The following is a 21,799-nucleotide window of genomic DNA, read 5'->3' on the forward strand; positions in this document are numbered from 1 at the left end:
TCCAGTGGGGACGACTGTAGCAGGAACAGGGTCCAGTGGGGACGACTGTAGCAGGAACAGGGTCCAGTGGGGACGACTGTAGCAGGAACAGGGTCCAGTGGGGACGACTGTAGCAGGAACAGGTTCCTGTGGCTGCGACCGTAACAGGAACAGGGTCCAGTGGCGGTGACATTAGCAGGAACAGGATCCAGTGTTTGCGACCGTAACAGGAACAGGGTCCAATGGCGGTGACATTAGCAGGAACAGGATCCAGTGGCGATGACTGTAACAGGAACAGGGTCCAGTGGCGGCGACATTAGCAGGAACAGGGTCCTGTGGCTGCGACCGTAACAGGAACAGGGTTCAGTGGCAGTGACATTAGCAGGAACAGGGTCCAGTGTTTGCGACCGTAACAGGAACAGGGTCCAGTGGCGGCGACATTAGCAGGAACAGGGTCCTGTGGCTGCGACCGTAACAGGAATAGGGTTCAGTGGCAGTGACATCAGCAGGAACAGGGTCCAGTGTTTGCGACCGTAACAGGAACAGGGTCCAGTGTAGGTGACATTAGCAGGAACAGGATCCAGTGTTTGCGACCGTAACAGGAACAGGGTCCAGTGGCGGCGACATTAGCAGGAACAGGGTCCAGTGTTTGCGACCGTAACAGGAACAGGGTTCAGTGGCGGTGACATTAGCAGGAACAGGGACCATTGGCGGCGACAATAGCAGGAGCACAGTTCAGTGGTGATCCTGTTCCTGCTCCTGCCGCCAGCCCAGGCTACCTGCTCTCACTGTGCTTTTATTTAAATTCAAGAAATGTTTATGGGACCATGAGATCTTGTTCAGAAAATCCAAAATTCAGATCATTGTTGTTTGGATAAATTAGGTTCTTCTGTAATTAATGTTTTGGAAAGCATTTCTTTATTCTCCAAGTATAGCTGCAACTTTACTGATCAAGTTTGACTTTGTTGTTATACATCTACACATTTTATACATGGAGCAAAATGGAAAGAGACAATGGGGGCTTTTCTACAATTGCCCCTAGCCTGGAGGAAACTGGAGATCAAATTGTAATTATATGATATATATTCTTCTTGGTATTGCTTTTATAGTTTGCTGTTGCTATTTTCGATCAAGCCAGAAGTGGTATTCCGCCTACTAATGAGTAATAGCATATCTAGATTTCAGTGTCGGTAAGATGCAAGGTATGCCAGCTGTACATCTCAACAACTGTCAAATTGAATTAAACAGAATGTCCCTTTGATGGTTTGCAGCAGGCACAGTATTGACCTGCATACACCCGATTTTGCACACAGAATTCCGAGCATCATGTTTAACGTGAGATGTGATTGCCAAGGTTGGATGATACCTTACAACAAAAAAATCCAGACTGAGAATTACAGTAACAAACAATTTAAGATTATCAGTCAGGTTCATAATGTGACGCACTTATGCTTGCTAAAAGCTACATATATTCTTGTCTTTTAGCAAGAGAATGAAATGTGGCATTGTGCTCTTTTCAGTGAAACGAACGTTTACGCGTGGACCATTCCTTGCTGTGTTCCTATGTGATATGTTGAGAGCCAACTTGCCTGATTTGAATTTAAATAAAATCTTGGGGGGAGTTTTAACTGCTTCTTGGTTTATTTTCTATTACAATGCCTCATGCGCTTGCCAACCAATCAACACCCTCCTTTCAGGCGTAAATTCTTGTTCCCTTGAATTTGGTAATCTTGCTATTCTGTCCTGATGAGTGAAAGACAAAATACTTTTGCTAGTGTGCCCATTTCTTTTAGCAATATTAAGAATTTGTAATTGTTTTTATCAAAATTTCATCATCTCAGTCACCTTTTAGCTTATGGGCATGTTTTCAGATCAGTTTGTTAATCTATCGTTGCGGACCTATCTTTGGCTTTTCAGTGCCAAACTCTTTGAAGTCAAATCTCTGAATCAAGCCCCACTCATTCGTATTAAAGTTAAAAATTCTCTTTTTTTTCCCCCCCCTGAATTGTTAGCTATGGGAGAGCAAGCTAATGCAGTCAAAAGCTGTTGACGGTTTCCACTCAGAGGAGCAACAGATTTTAATTCAGGCGCAGCAGCAGCAGCAGCAACAGCAGCAGCAACAACACCAGCAGCACCACCAGCAGCAGCAGCAACAACAACAGCAACAGCAGCAGCAACATCAGCATCAGGCTCAGCCGCAACAGACACAGCAAGTGCTCACAATACCTGCTAATTCAGGTCAGTTCCAGTGACATTGTTATACCTTTCAGTTAGGGAGTGCGAGTGAGAGATGCACCACAATGCATAAATATGACAGATACATGATGTGAGTTGTATGAAGAAAAAGAGTTCACTCAATGTTGCTGAGTGCGTGATATGCTATTAGAGGTGCCATTTTTCACATCAACTCTTAAAGCAAGGCAATTTTACATGCAAAAGGCCACATGGCACTCCTTTGAAAAAGAGTGAGGTCGTTCTACCTGTTAATATGATTAACCTGGAACCAACATTGCGGAAACAGAGTGTGACAGTTTGTGTAATCTGGTTATGAATAAATTGGCTGCTGCATTTCCTAATTATAAGAGTGAAAACATTTCAGCAATGCTCCTGGCAGTATCCTGAGTTGGGAAAGGCTTTTTATTTAATGTTGCTTGTTACAGTTTTCAGAAACCTCCTACTATAAGTCCATGCAGTGCCCCAAATTTGTTTATAAAGCATATTGAAGACAGTGATAGATGCAGTTATTGTTTTGCTAATCCCTTGTGTGTCTGAGTTGGAGATGTTGGTACTGCTGATGGCACTGAAGCATAGATGGAGGATTGCTCATGTTAGTTACTTACCCTAGGTTAATATTGTACCAACCTTTTTGTCTTTGTCAAGACATGAACTTCAGTCTAATTGATCTGCTGGGGAAGTGCTGCAGTCAGACATACCATCTGCTTTAGGTATTTGCATCACAACCATTGGAAAGATTTTTTAAAAATGCACTGCTGATGCAGGTTACATCAGTTTCCCACTTGGTAAATTATGTTAAAATTGTGCCCGTAGAAAAAGTCTGTGGAAGGGATGTTTGGGTGGTGAGGGAGATTGTTGTTGATTCAGAGTTTTATTAATGTATTGTTCATGTGGTTGTTCTGTGGAATCTCTGTCCCATCTTCTGTTCCATCATTTATACAACTGAGGAGAGGAAGAAAACATTTCAGGTGCCTAATAAATATCAATGTTTTAAAAGACCCTGATTAATGCAGAAAAGTGATAACAGTTTGATCATTGCTTTTTGATTTGCTTAGGTAACCAGTTATTGTAAAATTTATCATCAATAATAAGTTATAATTCATACAGCTTCGAAATTAGAATTTACTCCTATCTGCAGTGCTTGTCACTATTAAACTCTTGAGATTAATATAAAACAAAATACTGCAGATGTTGGAAATCTTGCATAAAATTAGAAAATGCTGGATAATGATGGGTGTGAAACATAAAATCTTTCTCCCCAGAAATTGCCAGAATTGCTGAGTTTCTCCAGCATTTTCGTATGTGTCTCCAGACTTGCAGTAATGTTGTTGGTCTTAACAGCCTTCTGAAATAGACCCAGCAGTACACTGAGCTTAAAAAGGGACTTAGGGTTGGGGCAGCAGCTGCTGGCCTTGCTAGTGATGCTCACGTTGTATAAAAGAATAATTTTAAAAAGACCTCTTCCTCCTATGTCCTAGATTTCATCTTCTGCTTAGTTATTCCTTATATGGGGAGGGAAGGGAAAGTCAATCAATTAAAATAACTCTGTTCCTGATTTGACTGTGCTGATATAGTACATGAGAAATGTAAGACCTGAGGACCATGATGCTAACCTTTTCCCCATTTAGTTCATTTATTCAAAATACTAATCACGGTATTTCACTTTGCTTAATTTATCCCATAGTTTTCTCATCTTCTCATAAATCAGGACCGCAAGTTATTATGCAAGATGGAAAACTAATACAACACATGAATCCGACTGGCATGGTAAGGATATGCACAAGCGCACACAGATACAAACACGTGTTTAAAAATTACACATATTCTTGTTTCTTCTCCTTACCTTCTCCTGAGGTGTTGGATATTGCTAGTATACATTTCTGCAGGACAGCTACTGGCTGTCCTCCAGTGCCTCATTCAATTAGTCTTTATTCACACAGAACTTGGCAGTAAGCATTATTTTACAATCCTGTTTGCAGTCAATTTCAATTATGTGAAAAAATTTTGTTACTGGCAGTAAAGTAGGAAATGTTAAGCTTTAGTAATTTGGTAAAACTGACCATCAGTTGATCTTTGTGGCTGTTTTGGGTTGAGCTGGAGCTGTTGTCAGTTTGGCTATCGGATTTCAAATTTATTCTGTATTCCATGCAATTAAAATTATAGCCACAAGAGGGCATTTAATTAATTTTTACTGCTGAATTAGCTTTAGTGTCAAAATTGTTTAATTGGCTAATTTGTTTTCTGGTTTTCCAGTTTGCTTGTAGAAGCAGTGAATTTCCTAATAATCAGCTGATGGCTGTGATAGATTATTCCTTCCCTCCCCGTGCTAGGAGATGTATGAGAATGGAAATTATTGTCTCTCAAACCTTACTGTGATAGGAGGGCATCAGTTCCTGTGTGCTGCTCTCCCACCATGCAGTGTCTGAATGTTCTGGGATACTATTTCATGGCACATTCTGTTACATACTTCTGAAAAATTTACAATATTTTTATAACCCCTGATATAGAAAGGGGAAAGGGTACAACTTTGGAAATTGTTTTGTTTAGCAAGTGCCTTGATGCTTATTAGAATTTGAAAAGCTCATCAGATACATCTTAACCTTCATAATGATTAAAAAAATACCATTCAAGTTTGCTGCCTAGTACTGGGTTTGTTTTGCTTTTCAAAAACACTTAATTTTAGTGGCTTTCCTTGTGCTATATATTTTTGTTTAGGTCAATATCCTGTCAAATGTGATTTAAATTACATCGGGTATTGTAATCCATGAAACCAGGAGCTCTTGTGGAACGGTGGTTGTGTCCTTGCCTGTGAACTGTAAAGGACCAGTTTCAAGTCCTACCTATGCCAGAGGCCATCTTAATATTAACAGAACAAATATATTTTTAAAAAAACTTGTCCATTGGAGTCATAGAAAAGTTACAGCACAGGTGGATGCCAGTCATGTCTGCACAGATTGGATAAACGAGCTGCCCATTCTAATTTTCACTTTCCTATATCTGGTCCATAGCCTTACTCTCCCTTACTCTGTCTAGTATTAATCCTAAAAAATCTTCCTTACGGTTACAAAACTGAAAGTGGCTTCACTACTGTTTTGCAAATGTGTATTTCACCACAGTTGCAACTGAATTGAAACGTGATTTTTATTGTGTATGTACCCCAAGGTTGAATAAATCTTTCCATGATGATTGTTTTTTGTCAGTTAAATGCTTTATGTTTTGTTTGCAGAGTGCAGCTGCCACTGCAGCAACTCTGGCATTACCAGCCGGTGTTCCAACTCCCTACCAGCTTTCTAATGGACCAATCCTAACGAATGCAGGTATGAACAAATGCTCATTTGATGGTCTTTATTGACAGTATGGTTCAGAAAGAGCTCTGTATACCAACTCAGAACATCCTCTGGACTCTTGCGTTTCATTTATGCTGCTCTCTACTTGTTTCAGTTCTGATTGCCAAGTTTGGAGTTAGTCTTTTCCTTTTGCTTTTCTTCTTTACCTTCATCTGTGCTTTGTAAATGTACTTCTACTTTGAATTTAAAATAACTGTTTTATGATCATACATCTGACTTAGCGTTAACATGTGGTGAGTTGGGTGAGGTCAGGCTGAGGAGATGAATTCTCTGGTAAAGTGGTTTGTGTCAAAATGGAAAACTAAAAATGTTTCAACACATTTGTCTGATAGGATTGTTATGGACAAGGCCAAGCCCCCTAAAAACATTTCGAGAAGGTAGCTCAGACCCTAATTTGCTAGTTGTTTTGAGCAGGTGTTAGGTGGATATTTTAGGAGTGATGCAGCTCATCAAAACCCCTCAGTTTTAAACAAAGCAGAATTTTTTTTTACAGAGTACTGAATGAAACACAAAGAGAACAGAATACCGAATAACTTAACCTATCCAAAAACCCAACAGATTGTCCCAACTTAATGATGCTGTTCCAAATTCCTACAACAATCCCCATTAACACCCCATGGCAAAAAAAAAGGTAAAATTAAACACGGGGTCTTACAAGAGAGATGTCAGAGAGAGGGAGGCTCAGCCTGGACCTGCTTCTTTAGTTCCAGCAGCTTCAAAACTGACTGCTTGCTCAAACCAAACCAGAGAAAAGCTGAGCTGGGAGAACCGCTACTGCCCTTTTATTGTACAAAGTGTTTGTTTAAAAACCTAAAAGCACCTTCAAGGAGAAGAACCCAGACATTTCAGAATCTATGCGTTTACGACCCCTCTGAGGGAAAAAAACCCAAGGACAACCTAATCTGGTAAAAGGAGCAGCAGCTTTCAAAAGGAAATACTTTTTTTAGATTAGATTCTCTACAGTGTGGAAACAGGCCCTTCAGCCCAACCTGTCCACACCGACCCTCCAAAGAGTAACCCACCCAGACCCACCTCCCTCAGACTAATGCACCTAGCACTATGGGCGATTTAGCATGGCCAATCCACCTAACCTGCACATCTTTGGACTGTGGGAGGAAACTGGAGCACCCGGAGGAAACCCACGCAGACATGGGGAGAATGTGCAGTCTCCACACAGACAGTCACCTGAGGCTGGAATCGAACCTGGGACCCTGGTACTGTGAAGCAGCCGTGCTAACCACTGATCTAACATGCGAAAAAGAAATATTTTCAGAACTGTGACAAAATTGTTTGGCTCTTTCAGAGAACTGACATAGGCACAAGGAACTGAATCATTTCTTTCTTTCCTTTAAGCAGCCACTTATAAACAGGATTTGAATATTGTTGATCAGAGAGAGATGTTGATGAAACCATTAGTCTTTCACACATTGGGAAGTATGCAACAATTCCAAATTTCAAGCGGTCAGCAGTCTATACTGCAGGAGAAATAGGTGCCGATAAATCGGCCAAGGTGTTGCCATGGAAAAAGTAATGAGGAACTAATGAGGAGCCCAATCTCCCAGAGCAGTTAAGAACAGTGCAAAGTCGATTTGCCAGCAAATCAGCGTACTTTACTCCAGTAGTTTAAATTGTTGTGATCATTTGAAGTGTGGCATTTTTGTATTTGTCCCATTAAAGGCAAGGCAAAAAACTTCAGCAGCATGCCTCCTTAGAAAAATTCTAATTTCATGTTACTTCATATTACGATGTTAGTTCATTTTTAAAATTCTCATATTTACTATCAAAGGTCTCCCTATCCTTGCACTGAGCTCTATTCCTGCAGCACAACACTCTTTGAGATATCTTCATGTTCTTCCAATTTTGGCATCTGTCTTATCCCTAATTTTAATCACACCACGATTAGCAGCTCTGCCTCCAGTTACCAAGTGCCTGAACTTAGGAATTATCTTAAATGTGTTTGCCTCTCTATATCTTCTCCTTAAGATCCTTTGAAAATCCTACCTCTTTTACCAAGCTTTTGGACCGTAACTTAATATCCCTTTATGTGACCGTTGGCATCAAATTTAATGTAGATTAGGTTCCCTACAGTATGGAAACAGGCCCTTCATCCCGACAAGTCCACACTGACCTTCCGAAGAGTAACCCACCCAGACCCATTCCCCCACCCTATATTTGCCCCTGACTAATGCACCTAACACAATGGGACAATTTAGCGTGGCCAATTCACCTGACCAGCACATCTTTGGATTGTGGGAGGGAACCTACACAGAGAGTCGCCTGAGGTGGGAATCGAACCCAGATCCCTGGCACTGTGAGGCAGCAGTGCTAACCACTGAGCCACCATGCCACTTCAAATGTAGGAATATGCATTTGAAAAACCTTGAGACATTTTTATAATGTCTAAGATGTGCATGAATATAAATGGTTTTACAAATTTGTGATCTTCAAAATCGAGCTAATGTTTTCTATCTGCCTATATGTAATCTGTGCAAATTCTTGTTGTTCCACAGGGCAACTGCTGCAGTTTGTACGAGCTCCTAATGGAGCCCACTACTTTTTCCAGCCACACCAGCAAGTTGTACTTGCACAATCGGTGACTCAGCAGCAGGTTATTCAGCAGATGCAGTCTGGTGGTGTGCAGGCACCTGTCATACAGCAGGTGTGTACGACTGATTAGTTATGATGTGGAGGTGCTGATGTTGGACTTGGATGGACAGAGTCCGAAGTCACACAACACAAGGTTATAGTCCAGTAGGTTTATTTGAAATCACAAGCTTTCGGAGCACTGCTCACCTGATGAAGGAGCAGCACTTCAAAAGCTTGTGATTTCGCACAAACCTTTTGGGCTATAACCTGGGATCGTGTGACTTCCAACTTGATTAGTTGTCATCTCGTGACAGTTGTGGTTGATAAGAAAATGAATTTCTATAACCAGACTTCTGTTCTATAACTAAATTTCTATTTTCCATAACTTTTTAACTTGTGCTTATCAGGACAACTCACAAAAAATGGTTATTCGGCATGTGTACTCTGATGGGTAGAAATATTGCCATGGGAAATGCACTAGTTACCATTGCTTGACAGTTTACTATCAAGCTTGCCCAAATTTTAAACTAGATAAGTTGACACTGGTCAAAGTATTGCCTTGAGAAATGAACCAGAGAATGGCTGTTAACCTATCTTGTTGAGCTGAAACAGGTGAAGTGTATGTACATACTCTTTGTATCTGCTTGTGTGAATTGGAAGCTTATTGCTCAGTAGCAGCAGTGTGTACTATCTACAAACAGCACTGCAAAAATTTACCAAAGATCCTTAGACAGCACCTTCCAAAACCACAACCATTTCTATCTTGAAGGACAGTGGACCGAAGGGTCTGTTTCCGTGCTGTACATCTCTATGACGATGACAGCAGATTAATGGAAAGACCACTAGTTGCAAGTTCCTCTCCAAGCCGGTCTCCACCCTGACTTGGAAATATATCACTGTTCCTTTATTGTCACTGGGTGAAAATGCTGAAGGGAATTTTCACTTCCAAAGGGCACTGCACATTGACTGCAGTGGTTCGAGGAGGCAACTTACCACCACCACCATACACGCGCACACACACACACACACACCTTGTCAAGAGCAACTAGGGACCAGCAGTAAATGCTGGCCAGCCACTGACACCCATGTCCCACAAAAGAATGAAAAAACTAAAATATGTAGCTTTCAGTACATGCAGATGTACACTGAGTTTAGATTAGATTAGATTACATTACAGTGTGGAAACAGGCCCTTCGGCCCAACAAGTCCACACCGACCCGCCGAAGCGAAACCCACCCATACCCCTACATTTACCCCTTACCTAACACTACGGGCAATTTTTTTTTTTAGTATGGCCAATTCACCTGACCCTGCACATCTTTGGACTGTGGGAGGAAACCGGAGCACCCGGAGTGTAACTGAACATCCTAAATTAGTTATTGGCATAATTCTTTGCATGCTCAAAATGATTTAGCAACTGTTGTCTAATTGCAAAATCCTATCTAATGTTAGACAATGTGCATGAGTTTTGCAAATGTGGGTTGTTTGGATGCAGTCACTACCTCGTGTTTGCTATTTGATACAATCTGCCAGTCTTTGAGAAATGTGGACTCTATACCAAGTATCAGAATGGCACTAAAAGTTTTATATCACATTGCTATTTTGTGTGATAGAACTTTTGCATCTTGTTAGTGGCAAACATCACACAAGTTTCTACTGTATATTGGCAATGTGTAACAGCTAGTTGCTCAAATTCTGAGATACTTTAGTATTCCAGGATATCCTGAGGTCAACAGGGCATAGAAAAGTTTATTTTTTATTCATTTAAAATGCATTGGATTGAGATTATAGATACTATGACAGTTTAACCATAAGCATTAAATAAACTGGGAGAGTTGTCCTGATAAATGCAAGACTGTAAGCTTCACCAAATGTGTATTTTTTTCCAGTGCTACTAAGTTCAGTGTTTGCAAATGACTCTTGTATTCAGGACTGTTAAGTGAATAATGAATTTTCAGATGCTGTTTTTCAAATTTGTGCCTTATCAAGACCATTACGTGTTGTGGAACAAAAGGTAAATATTCTAAGCAGAAGAAAATAAGAACTGTGGGAACAGAGGAGAGCAGATGGGATCATTTTGGTTTGTTTCAACACAAAAATAGTCACCTCTGCTGTGTAACCTTGTATGGCTTTATGATTCTGGCTGTTTTAAAGTTAAATCAAGGAAAGTGAAATCCTATCGTTTTACAAATTGATATTGCATAAACTATCAAATATATGTGCACCATAATGTAGTTTACCAAAGAAAACTCCTCAGTTATAGATAAAGGAGAACCAAACAGAGGAGTGTCAATAAATATTATCTCATTTTGTTCCTTATCAGGAGGAATCATATCTTTGCAATATGCCCCATATGTAGTAAACCTGAATTCTTAATTTAAGTTCTTAGGTGTAAATTTTTCTGTTTCTGAATTGCAGCTAGTAATGTTAATTATTTGTGGTATTCAATGATTTTTCTCAATTAATTTGTAAAACACTGCCCAATATTTTTAAAAACATTATACATGCCTTTTTGATATTGTTGAAATGCAATATGCTTTTACCCTAGAACATAGAACAATTCAGCTTAGGAATGGACACTTTGGCTCTTGATGTTGTGCCAAATATGATGCCAACTGAAATTAATCCCTTCTGCCTGCCCATGCTCCCTATCCCTCCGTTCCTTGCATATTCATGTGTTTATCGAAAAGTTCCTTAAATGCCCTTATCATATCTGCCTCAACCACCATCCCTGGCAATGCATTCCAGACTCCTGCCACTCTATGTAAAAAAAAAACCTGCCCTTATGTCTCCTTTGAACTTAACCCCTCACCTTAAATGTGTGCCCCCAGTATTAAATATTTCAACTCTGAGAAAAAAATTCTGACCGTCAACCCTATCTATGCATCTCATAATTTTATAGGCTTCTATCAAATCTCCCCTCAGTCTCTGCTGCTCAAGAGAAAACAACCAGAGCTTTTCTAGCCTCTCCTTAGAGCTCATATCCTCTAATCCAGGCAGCATCCTCCTAAACCTTTTCTACACCTTCTCCAAGGCCTCCATATCCTTTCTGTAATGTGGCAACCAGAATTTAGCGTAATACTCTTAAGTGTCACCTAACCAAAGTCTTATAAAGCTGCAACATGACATCCTGACTCTTATACTTACTTCCTTGGCCAATCAAAACAAATATGCCCTACGCCTTCTTTACTACCCTATCTACTTGCATGGCCGCTTTCAGGGATCTATGGACTTGAACCCCCAAGATCTTTCTGTACATTAATGCTGTTGAGGATTCTGCCATTAACTCTATACTTTTCCTTAACATTTGATCTCCCAAAGTGCAGCACCTCACACTTACCCAGATTAAACTCCATCTGACATTTCTGTCCACATATCTGCAACTGATCTGTATCCCACTGTATCTTTTGACAACCTTCTACACTATCCACAACTCCACTGATCTTTGTGTCATCTGCAAACTTTCTAATGCACCATCTACATTTTCATCTAAGTCATTTACAAATATTACAAACAGCAGAAGTCACAGTACGGATCCCTGCGGAGCACCACTGGTCACGGACCTCCAACCTGAAAAATACCCTTCCACCACTACACTCTGCCTTCTACTGGCAGAGCCCACTGTGGATCCCATTCATCCTAATCTTCCGGATGAGTTTACCAAGAGAGACCTTAACAAAAACCTTACTAAAATCCATGTAAACAACATCCACTGCTCTACCCTCATCAATCACCTTCATCACCACCTTGAAAAATTCAACCAAGATTGTAAGAGATGAAGAGTAAGATATAGGAGAAAGTGAGGACTGCAGATGCTGGCGATCAGAGCTGAAAAGTGTGTTGCTGGAAAAGCGCAGCAGGTCAGGCAGCATCCAAGGAGCAGGAGAATCAACGTTTCGGGCAGAAGGGCTTATGCTCGAAACATTGATTCTCCTGCTCCTTGGATGCTGCCTGACCTGCTGCACTTTTCCAGCAACACATTTTTCAGAAGAGTAAGATGTATTCTATGTTCTACATATGAATGTAATTGTCTCATAGAATTTTACAGTGCAGCAAGAGGCCATTCAACCCATCGTGCCTGTATCAGCTTCCAGAAGAGCTACGCAGTTTGTCCCATTCTCCAGCCCTATTTCTGTAGCCCTCTAATTCAAACATTTATCCAGCTCTCTTATGAAACCTCCTATGGAATCATACTTCACCATTCTCCCTGGCAGCACATTCCAAATCCTAACAACTCTGAGGTATAGTTAGTAAGTTTGCAGATGACACCAAAATTGGAGGTGGAGTGGACAGCAAAGAAGGTTTCCTCGGATTACAACAGGATCTTGATCAGATGGGCCAGTGGGCTGGGGAGTACCAGATGGAGTTTAATTTAGATAAATGCAAGGTTTGGGATTTTGGGAAAGCAAATCTTAGCAGGACTTATACACTTAATGGTAAAATCCCAGGGAGTGTTGCTGAACAAAGAGACCTTGGAGTGCAGGTACATAGTTCCTTGACAGTAGAGTCGTAGGTAGACAGGATAGTGAAGAAGGTGTTTGGTATGCTTTCCTTTATTGGCCAGATATTGAGTACAGGAGTTGAGAGGTCATGTTGCGGCTCTACAGGTTAGGCCACTTTTGGAATATTGTGTGCAGTTCTGGTCTCCTCCCTATCGGAATGGTGTTGTGAAATTTGAAAGGGTTCAGAAAAGATTTACAATGATGTTGCCAGGGTTGGAGGATTTGAGCTACAGGGAGAGGTTGAACAGGCTGGGCCTGTTTTCCCTGAAGTGTCGGAAGCTGAGGGGTGACCTTATAGAGATTTATAAACTCATGAGGAGCATGGATAGGATAAATAGACAAGGTTCTTTCCCTGGGGTACGGGAGTCCAGAACTAGAGGGCATAGGTTTAGGATGAGAGGGGAAAGATATAAAAGAGACCTGAGGGGCAACTTTTCCACGCAGAGGATCGTGTGTGTGGAACGGGCTGCCAGAGGAAGTGGTGGAGGCTAGTACAATTGCAACATTTAAAAGGCATCTGGATGGGTATATGAACAGGAAGGATTTGAAGGGATATGGGCCAGGTGCTGGTAGATGGGACTAGATTGGGTTGGGATATCTGGTTGGCATGGATGAGTTGGACTGTAGGGTCTGTTTCCGTGCAGTACCTCTCTATGACTCTTCATCTCACTCCTCGCTCTGTTCCTGACTGTCTTGAAATTGAGACTCATGGTTACCAACATATCAGCTGGTGAAAACATGAATATCTGTCTTTGTCAAAATTATTCATAGGTTTGAACACATTAACCAAGTCACTTTGAAGGAGAATAAACACTCTCTAATCTTTCCTTGTATCTAAAATCCCTCCATCCTGGTACCATTCTAGTAAATCTCCCTTGCACTCTCTCCGAAGCTTCAACATCCTTCCTTAAATAAGGTGCCCAGAATTGAACACAGTACTCCATTTGTGGTCAGGCCAATGATTTGTAGAGGTGTAGCATTTACTTCCTTGTTTACACACTATGCTTCTGGTTATATACCTAAGAATCCTATTAACCACTTTAACAACTGTTTCAACTTGCCTGACTACTTTCAGCGAATCATGCAAGTGATCCTGAGGTCTCTCTGCTGTTATACTCCCCTCACAATTGTACTATTGAACCTATATTGCTTCTTTGTTTCTTCTACCAAGATACATTACTTCCCATTTCACAGCATTGAAAACCGTCTGCCAGGGATCTGCCAATTTGACCAACTTTTCAATTCCTTCTGTAGTCGTTCATCATCATTCTCACAATTCACTAACCTTCCTAGCTTAGTATCATCTGCAAATTTAGAGATTTTTGCCCTCAACATCCATCTCCAAATGTCTTAAATAAATCAGAAAAAGCAAAGATCCCAATACTCATCCCCTAGGGAACACCACTATCAACTTGTCTCCAGTCCGAGAAACGTCCGTCTGTACTTGCCCTCTGTTTCCTATATTTTAACCAACTTCTAATCCATGTTGCTAAGAAACCACTGGGTCAAAATCCTTGTAGCTAACTGGTTAGCAATGCTGCTTCAAAGTGTCAGGGACCTGGGTTCAATTCCAGCCTCAGGTGACTGTCTGTGTGGTGATCACGCATGCTCCCTGTGTCTGTGTGGGTTTCCTTCAGGCGCTCTGGTTTTGGGCGGCACAGTGGCTCAGTGGTTAGCATTGCTGCCTCACCCAGGTTCAATTCCCGCCTCAGGCAACTGTCTGTGTGGAGTTTGCACATTCTCCCCGTGTCTGCGTGGGTTTCCTCCGGGTGCTCCGGTTTCCTCCCACAGTCCAAAAATATGCAGGTTAGGTGAATTAGCCATGCTAAATTGCCCATGGAGTTAGATGTAGGAGAGTGGGTCTGGGTGGGTTGCTCTTCGGAGGGTCGGTGTGGACTTGTTGGGCCGAAGGGCCTGTTTCCACACTGTATATAATCTAAGCTAAAAAAGCACCCTAAACATTTCTAATTTGCTAACCAATCTACCATGTGGCAACATATCAAATGCTTTTGGAAAGTCTAAATATTCATCCACAGCACTACCCTCATCTACTGCCTATGTTATCATCAAATAACTCAACTAAATTTGTCAGCCATGACCTGCTCTTGATAAAGCCAGGTTGACTATTTAGTATAAACTTATTTTTCTCTAACCATATGATATCACGTGTTATGGCTTCTATCAGTTTTCCCACTATCAATGTCATGCTGATAGGTCTGCATTTTTCTGAGTTATCCTTTGCCCCTTTCTTAAACAGAATAATGGTGTCACATTTGCAATCCTCCAGTTCCCAGGGACTAATCTTATGTTCAGAGAGGCTTAGAAAATTTCTGTCAATGGCTCTGCAATTTGCTCCCTTACGTCTGTCACCAATCTAGAAAGCATCCCATGCAGGCCTGGCGACATGTCAACATGGAGTGCTGCTGGCCTCTTTAGCACCTCTTTATTCATCACTATAATGCTCAGTTGCTCAACACCCATATTTCAACTAGGCCATTGTCACCTTTGTCTAATGTGGTGAAGACAAAAACAAAATATTCATGTAGTACCTCTGCCATGTCCTTTGTTTCAGTGAGCAGCTTACACTGAATGTTCCTTATGGACCTCATTCTATCCTTCACTAATCTTTTACTGTGTTTGAGTAACATTATGCTATTTACTTAAAACTTGAAATCCTGTTGTGGAGTGTCGTCATTAAGCTTGATTTACGCCTTCCTTCCCTGTAGATGCTGGCTCCACTGCCACCTGGAAGTATCCCTCAGCAGACTGGAGTGATCATTCAACCCCAGCAAATTCTTGTTGCAGGGAACAAGGTCCCTTCAAACACACAGGTATCCTGTAGTAGAAGTATATAGGATAGTATCAATGTTATTTACTGGACTTGCTTCATAAATATAAAAGTGAAATTATATCTTTACATTGTACATTCAGTTCCATTGGAGAAGTCATCTGGTACCACTTGACTGTGATGCTTTCTGGAATCTGACTTAACTGACTCGCAGACTGCAGGCTTGCCTCAGTCTTTGGATTAACTCCCAGTGTTCAGCTCATTGATGTTACCATTGTCAAGAGTTCTGTACTTGGCCCAAAGAATACAAGAAAGCTTATTTAACCAGTACGAGGCCATGGGTTTGTTTTGAAATTCTTGTGCTTTCTTGTACCTCATTACCAGACTTGTATACATGATCTTAGAATTAAAATCTGTCTAAAATATCTGTTCTGTTTTTATGTCCAAGTTAAATATGTTCAGAGTGAGGTGGCTGTAATGATGCTAGACTGTCTAACTTTGTTTTTTTTTGAAAATGACAGCTATCATAATAAACTTTTCAGGTTATGCAAGCCACCACTGTAGCAGCAACCCCTTCAACACAGGTTGGTCAAACAAACAGCTCCGCTCCCGTTCAGCAGCAGCCACAGCAACAACAGCAGCAGCAGCAACAGCAGCAGCAGCAGCAACAACCACAACCCCCTTTAGTGGTGCAAGTAGATGGCTCTGGAGACACTTCTTCGGAGGAAGATGAGGACGACGAAGAGGATGAGTATGACGATGAGGAAGAAGAAAAAGACAAGGAGGAGGTTGGGGAAGATGGGCAAGTTGAAGAGGTAACTGGACGTGCTTCAAAAGCTGGTTTACACAACATTCCAAATACTTAAGTTATCTTTGAAATCTCTTCATTTACCATTAAAAATATGCTTTAAGGAGGTCATGTACCCTGGTGCTTGGTAGAGGAGAATTTGAGAATATTGCTGAAAAGAGACGCTTGTCACTAGACAAGGAAAACACTTGCACTTTTCAAAATTTACTGGGAGCTTAAGGCTTGCCCTGCTTTCTCCAGGGCAATGCCTCTGCCAATCAGGGTCAACTTGCTAACCAATTATCACTGTTTTCTTCTGTGGTATAAATTGATATGACTGTTTGAAATTTTGCACAATTGTCCATTTCTTCATGCTCATATGAATGCAATAGTAATACATTGCACTAATGTATCATTAGCATAAAGAAAATTGCCTTAAAGTATTTTGCAAAAACCATAATTTGACAGATTGACACGCAATCAAAGAAGAAGGTATCTGGAGGGAAGGATGAAAACTTTGTCAGATGTGAATTTTAAGGAAGGTGTTCAGGGAGAAAAGGCAGAGAAAGCTAAGGTGGGAATTTCAAATCTGAGTCTGCACAGCTGAAAGCGCAGATTCCAACCTCAAACTAGGGAGAGTGAGGAATGTTCAAGAAACTGGAATTGTAGAAATGTGAAATTCTCTGAGAAATGTCAGGCTTGTGTGTAGACCATGTGCACATGCATGTTTAACCCATCTTGGCTTGTCTGCCCTCAGCAAAGTGCAGACTGTTCTGCATTTGTTTAAATTCTGCCTTAATTGTTTTTTTTCTAACCTTCTAAGGAACCACTCAACAGTGAAGATGATGTCAGTGATGAAGAGGGCCAAGAACTCTTTGACACAGAAAATGTTGTTGTCTGCCAGTATGATAAGGTGAGAGTCTAACAAATAGAAAAGAGCCTGGCACTTGTCCCAGTGCATGACTCTTATGAATGTTAAAATCATGACCAAAGTTGTGTGCTTCATTCACAATTCCTATGTAAACATTTCCTGTGGAAAAATGCTGGCTTCAAAGAACAGTACTTTACTGTTCACTTTCCATGTAATACCAATTGATGGCACTAGAATGGAAGTTATTGTTCATGTCTCTGCTAAACTGCAGCAACTAGTTCCTAGTAGTCTAGGAACCTCCTATCTAGGACCGTTGTACAAGCTCCTAGTAGCTAGGAATAATATAAATGATTTATATGAATGAATGAATGATTTATTTATTGTCACATTTATCTTGAAGATACATAAAATGTGTTTTGTCACCACAATCTGGAGAGTTACTTTAAGGGTACAAAGTAATGACTTAAGTAAGAGTTCGTCTTCTGTTCAAACTGGGGTCTCGAACACTTCTGGGTGTTGCAAGGTCGTCTGGTCCTCAAGGAGTCCAACTCTGGCAACAGCAATAACAATGCCAATGCAGCAGGAGACCCCAGTTCTGCTACCGCTGTCATCTCGCCGATACCACCGGGAGTCCAAGCTCTAGGCCTACCATCACCAGATGTCCCCCTCCATGCTGCCAATGCTGCAGTCACTGCCTTGCTGACAACACTCCGGACTCAAAGATGATGAAGAAAGGAAGAAGGAAAACAAAAGGCGAAAAGTGCATTGAGAAAACTGTGCTGCTGGCCTGGAGCAGACACGCCCCAACAAGCCTGAACACTTCCTACCATGCTGCCTCCATCTTGGTGGATGGACTATCTCAACCAGGATAGAAAAATTGATCTTTAGATCTCTAAACTGATTTAAAAGCATGGACACTTTCAATACCAGAGGCCATAGAGAGGTGGTTCAGAGGAGGATTGATACCTTGATAAAATAGGTTAGCCTCAGAATAGATCTGGGCTTGTTTTCACTGGAGTTTCGAAGAATGAAGGATGATTTTATTGAAATGTGTAAGATCATGATTGCTATTTTATGGGGTGGATGTGGAAAGTTCCTCTTGTGGCCCAGTCCAGAAGCAGAGAGCGCTGTTCTAAAATCTGGAATTGACCTTACATTACAAAGATATGTCTCAGAGGTTGCTCAACTTTGGAACTCTGCTTCAGAAGGCAGTGGAAGCTGAGTCAATAAAACAGAGGGGGATACATTCTCATGGAATTCAGCATTGTCGGGAGTAGGTGGGAGCATGGAATTCAAAACCAACAAATTAGTCATGGAATGGTGGAGCAGCTGAAGGGACAGAATCCTCTACTGATCTCTGCTTTTATTACATGTGTTTGTATGCGACTGTGCTAGCTGTCTGAGAAAACATTCACGCTAAAGTCCCACACCGTGTTTTTGTCAGTTACCATATAAGCTGCTCATCCTTAAGTACCTGTTGAACTTCATTTTAAAATTATTTATGGATCACTTTCCAGGACCTTTACATTTAAAGTATTACATATCCTGACAATTCTTTATGGAAAGTTTCTCCTCCACTTTCCTTTAGCTTTTTGCCGATGATTTTAAATCTGTGATTGCTGGTTCAGGAGTTGAATTTGATTCACAGAGGCCCAGCGAAGAATCTTTATTTTCAAGTAATCTGCTAACAGGAAATGGTGGAGGCTGGTGCATTGCAACATTTATAAGGCATGTGATCTGTACCTGAACAGGAAGAGTTCAGAGGGATATGGGCCAAATGCTGGAGAATGGGACTAGATTATTTTAGGGCATCTGGTCAGCATGGACGAGTTGAACTGAAGGGTCTGTTTCCATGCTGTATATCTCTATGACTTTAACTGGCTGGAACACCATTTTTCATTATGAAACAAAAGTGATATTCCAGGTTCCTTGTTAATGGAAAACCTTCATAGTCGATAAGTTTGTTCCTGTCATGATGATGTTAGGTATTGGCTCAACAACTTGAGTTTTTTGAAGACCTCACAAATAGCAGTGATGGACAACATGTCTAGTCGTTTTGTCCACTCCGGCAGTGGAATGGGAGAGGATCACTTGTAGGTGCTATATGAGCAGTATACGTTTGATCAGGTGTACCCAAGTTGGGAATAGCCTAAAGGCTTTCTGGTCCTGGAAAAATCACCTCTTGGAGTGACAGTAGTATCCCAGTAATCTGCTGCTCTGATGACTTTTAAGCCCCAAAATCCCAAAGTTTAACTGTAAAGCTAGAAGTTTATAAACTTGAAAAAAAGCCAATCAAAAAGTGATACTAAAATAAAATAAACAACTACAAATGCCAGAGATCTGAAACAAAAACAGAAATTGCTGAGAAACTCTGCCGGTCTGGCAGCATCTGGGAGAAAGCAAATTTCTCATGTAGAGTCCAGTGACTCTTCATTGTCATTTCTGATGAAGGGTCACTGGACTTGAAATGTTAGCTCTGCTTTCCCCCTGCCAGACCTGCTGAGTTTCTCCAGTGATAATAGAATGTTACCTTTTTAAACTAATGCCACAAGTACAATGGTAATACTAAACTATTACATGATGTAAATTAGTAAGCTTGCAATTGAATACAAAATGTTTTCCAACACCTGCCTGAGGTTTCACAGAACTGGTGTCAATTTATAATCTGGTTAGTACCTTTACAATGTCAATTTCAGAGGAGAAATTATAATGTTATTGTGTTTTATAGAATGCTTTGTTTTGTATTTACTTTTGCTTGATGTGATTCTCCACCAGAAATGTTTATGCTGTATTGCGCTAATTGAAAATTTAGTTGCTGTAATGTAGCATGCCATAATCAAGTTATGTTGGTCTCTAGTAAGTCTTTTCAATTTAGTATTCACTTATTGGTATTTCACCTCTTGGAGTTTGATGACGTGCGTGTATTTGAATGAGCATTTTGAGCCTTGTTTGATTTATTATATTAATATTGATTTATTACATTCATATTAGCACAGGAAAACTTGAAAAAGAAACTTAGACCAAGTAAAACAAACAGACGCATCTGGCAGGCAGAGTTTCACCTCTTCACAGGGCACCATTTCAGTTACTATGTGCTAATAATATTGATGGCTTATACTGAGATTCACATAAAATGAATGAAAAACCTTTGCAAGCTGCCATAAATCATGCCTTTCAAAACTTGAGAAGTGCAGGTTTATTTTAACGTTTTGGAGAAAATCTGATTTGGGAGTTTGTGGAATCTAGAATTTTGAAATGTTACCCATTTTCTGAGTATCAGCAAAGTTATTCTGTTGATTTGAGGGAGGTTTGCTTTTAAAGGCAAGTGCTGTGCTATAGGGTTTGCTGTGCCTGACATTAATCGGAATTGATTACATTAAGCTTCTGCGGTCTGCTTCTAACCGGTTTGTGGTTACAGCTTTTTGCACGTTAATGTCTGTCATTCTGCTCTGTTTTCTTTTTTTAATAAACGGCCTGAAATGTAAACTAACTGGAAAATTGGTTATTCATTGAACAAATGAGCATGGTTTAAGTTTTATACTTGATCAGATTGTCTAGAGTTGCACAGATTATGAGCATTTGAAAATGACTGTGGGTTATAACACTTCTTAAATTTGGACAATGAAGCAATAAATTGATGAAAGATGCCATTGAGTGCAGTATATCAGTTCGTATTAAAGGTCATAAATGTATACTTCCATCATGACTCAACCCATGACTCTCAATAGCTACTGTACAATTCTGATCAGTTAAATAGATCTTTCTGTCAGGCTTGAACTGGTTTAGTTCTTCATTTCCGTCACCAGCATTAATAGGATTGATCTGGAGAAACTGTGAGCTCCTTTTAATGTCTGTACCCATGTTAGGTTTAATACATTATGCTAAATACACTACCTCTGACCATTCAACACTTGGAGCGCTGCAGTGATTTGTTAACCAACGCTCCGTCGTCAAGCATATTTGTTCTCTACTACCTACTTGAGTACAATAAAAGTGTTCTCATTGAGGAATCTTTGTGCATTCCTCCCTTTGTATCAAGTAATTTCTCATCTTTGATGATTTCAATCTCCACCTCAACTCATTGTGCTTTCCTGATTTCACTGCCCTCTCCTCTCTCTCTTGATCTCTCCTTCCATGTAAACTCCCCAAATCATGTCCAGCCACCACCTTGACCTTGCTATCTCATAAGACCTCACTACTTGTGGCTATTACGGAGACATGGGTAGAACAGGGACAGGATTGGCTGTTGCAGGTTCCAGGGTTTAAATGTTTTAGTAGGGTCAGAGGTGGGGGTAAAAGAGGGGGAGGTGTGGCATTGCTTGTCAAAGATAGTATTACAGCTGTGGAAAGGACGATGGATGAAGACTCGCCATCTGAGGTAGTTTGGGTTGAGGTTAGGAATAGGAAAGGTGAGCTCACCCTGTTAGGAGTTTTTTACAGGCCTCCAAATAGTCCTAGAAACGTAGAAGAAACGATTGCGAGGATGATTCAAGAGAAGAGTGAAAGTAATAGAGTGGTTGTTATGGGGGACTTTAACTTTCCTGATATTGATTGGGAAAGCTAGAGCTCAAGTTCATTAGATGGGTCAGTGTTTGTCCAATGTGTGCAGGAGGGTTTCCTGACACAATATGTAGACAGGCCAACAAGAGGTGAGGCCATACTGGATTTGGTTCTGGGTAACGAACAAGGCCAGGTGTTAGAATT

General features: G+C 40.8%; 1 protein-coding gene across 2 annotated transcripts in view; it reads left to right on the plus strand.

Moving 5' to 3' along the window:
• Positions 1 to 21,799, plus strand: part of gtf2a1 (general transcription factor IIA, 1) — a 70,474-nt gene that overhangs the window by 35,972 nt on the left and 12,703 nt on the right. The window contains exons 3-9 of one of the 2 annotated variants that reach the window (XM_043696979.1): positions 1,992 to 2,217; positions 3,923 to 3,981; positions 5,441 to 5,531; positions 8,072 to 8,220; positions 15,376 to 15,480; positions 15,980 to 16,252; positions 17,048 to 17,137. In XM_043696979.1, the coding sequence (XP_043552914.1) occupies positions 1,992 to 2,217; positions 3,923 to 3,981; positions 5,441 to 5,531; positions 8,072 to 8,220; positions 15,376 to 15,480; positions 15,980 to 16,252; positions 17,048 to 17,137 (993 nt within the window). Of the gene's footprint in view, positions 1 to 1,991; positions 2,218 to 3,898; positions 3,982 to 5,440; positions 5,532 to 8,071; positions 8,221 to 15,375; positions 15,481 to 15,979; positions 16,253 to 17,047; positions 17,138 to 21,799 lie in introns of both variants that reach the window. The other variant, XM_043696978.1, reaches the window with a different exon arrangement.

This window comes from Chiloscyllium plagiosum, chromosome 10, assembly GCF_004010195.1.
Source record: "Chiloscyllium plagiosum isolate BGI_BamShark_2017 chromosome 10, ASM401019v2, whole genome shotgun sequence".
Taxonomy (NCBI): domain Eukaryota; kingdom Metazoa; phylum Chordata; class Chondrichthyes; order Orectolobiformes; family Hemiscylliidae; genus Chiloscyllium; species Chiloscyllium plagiosum.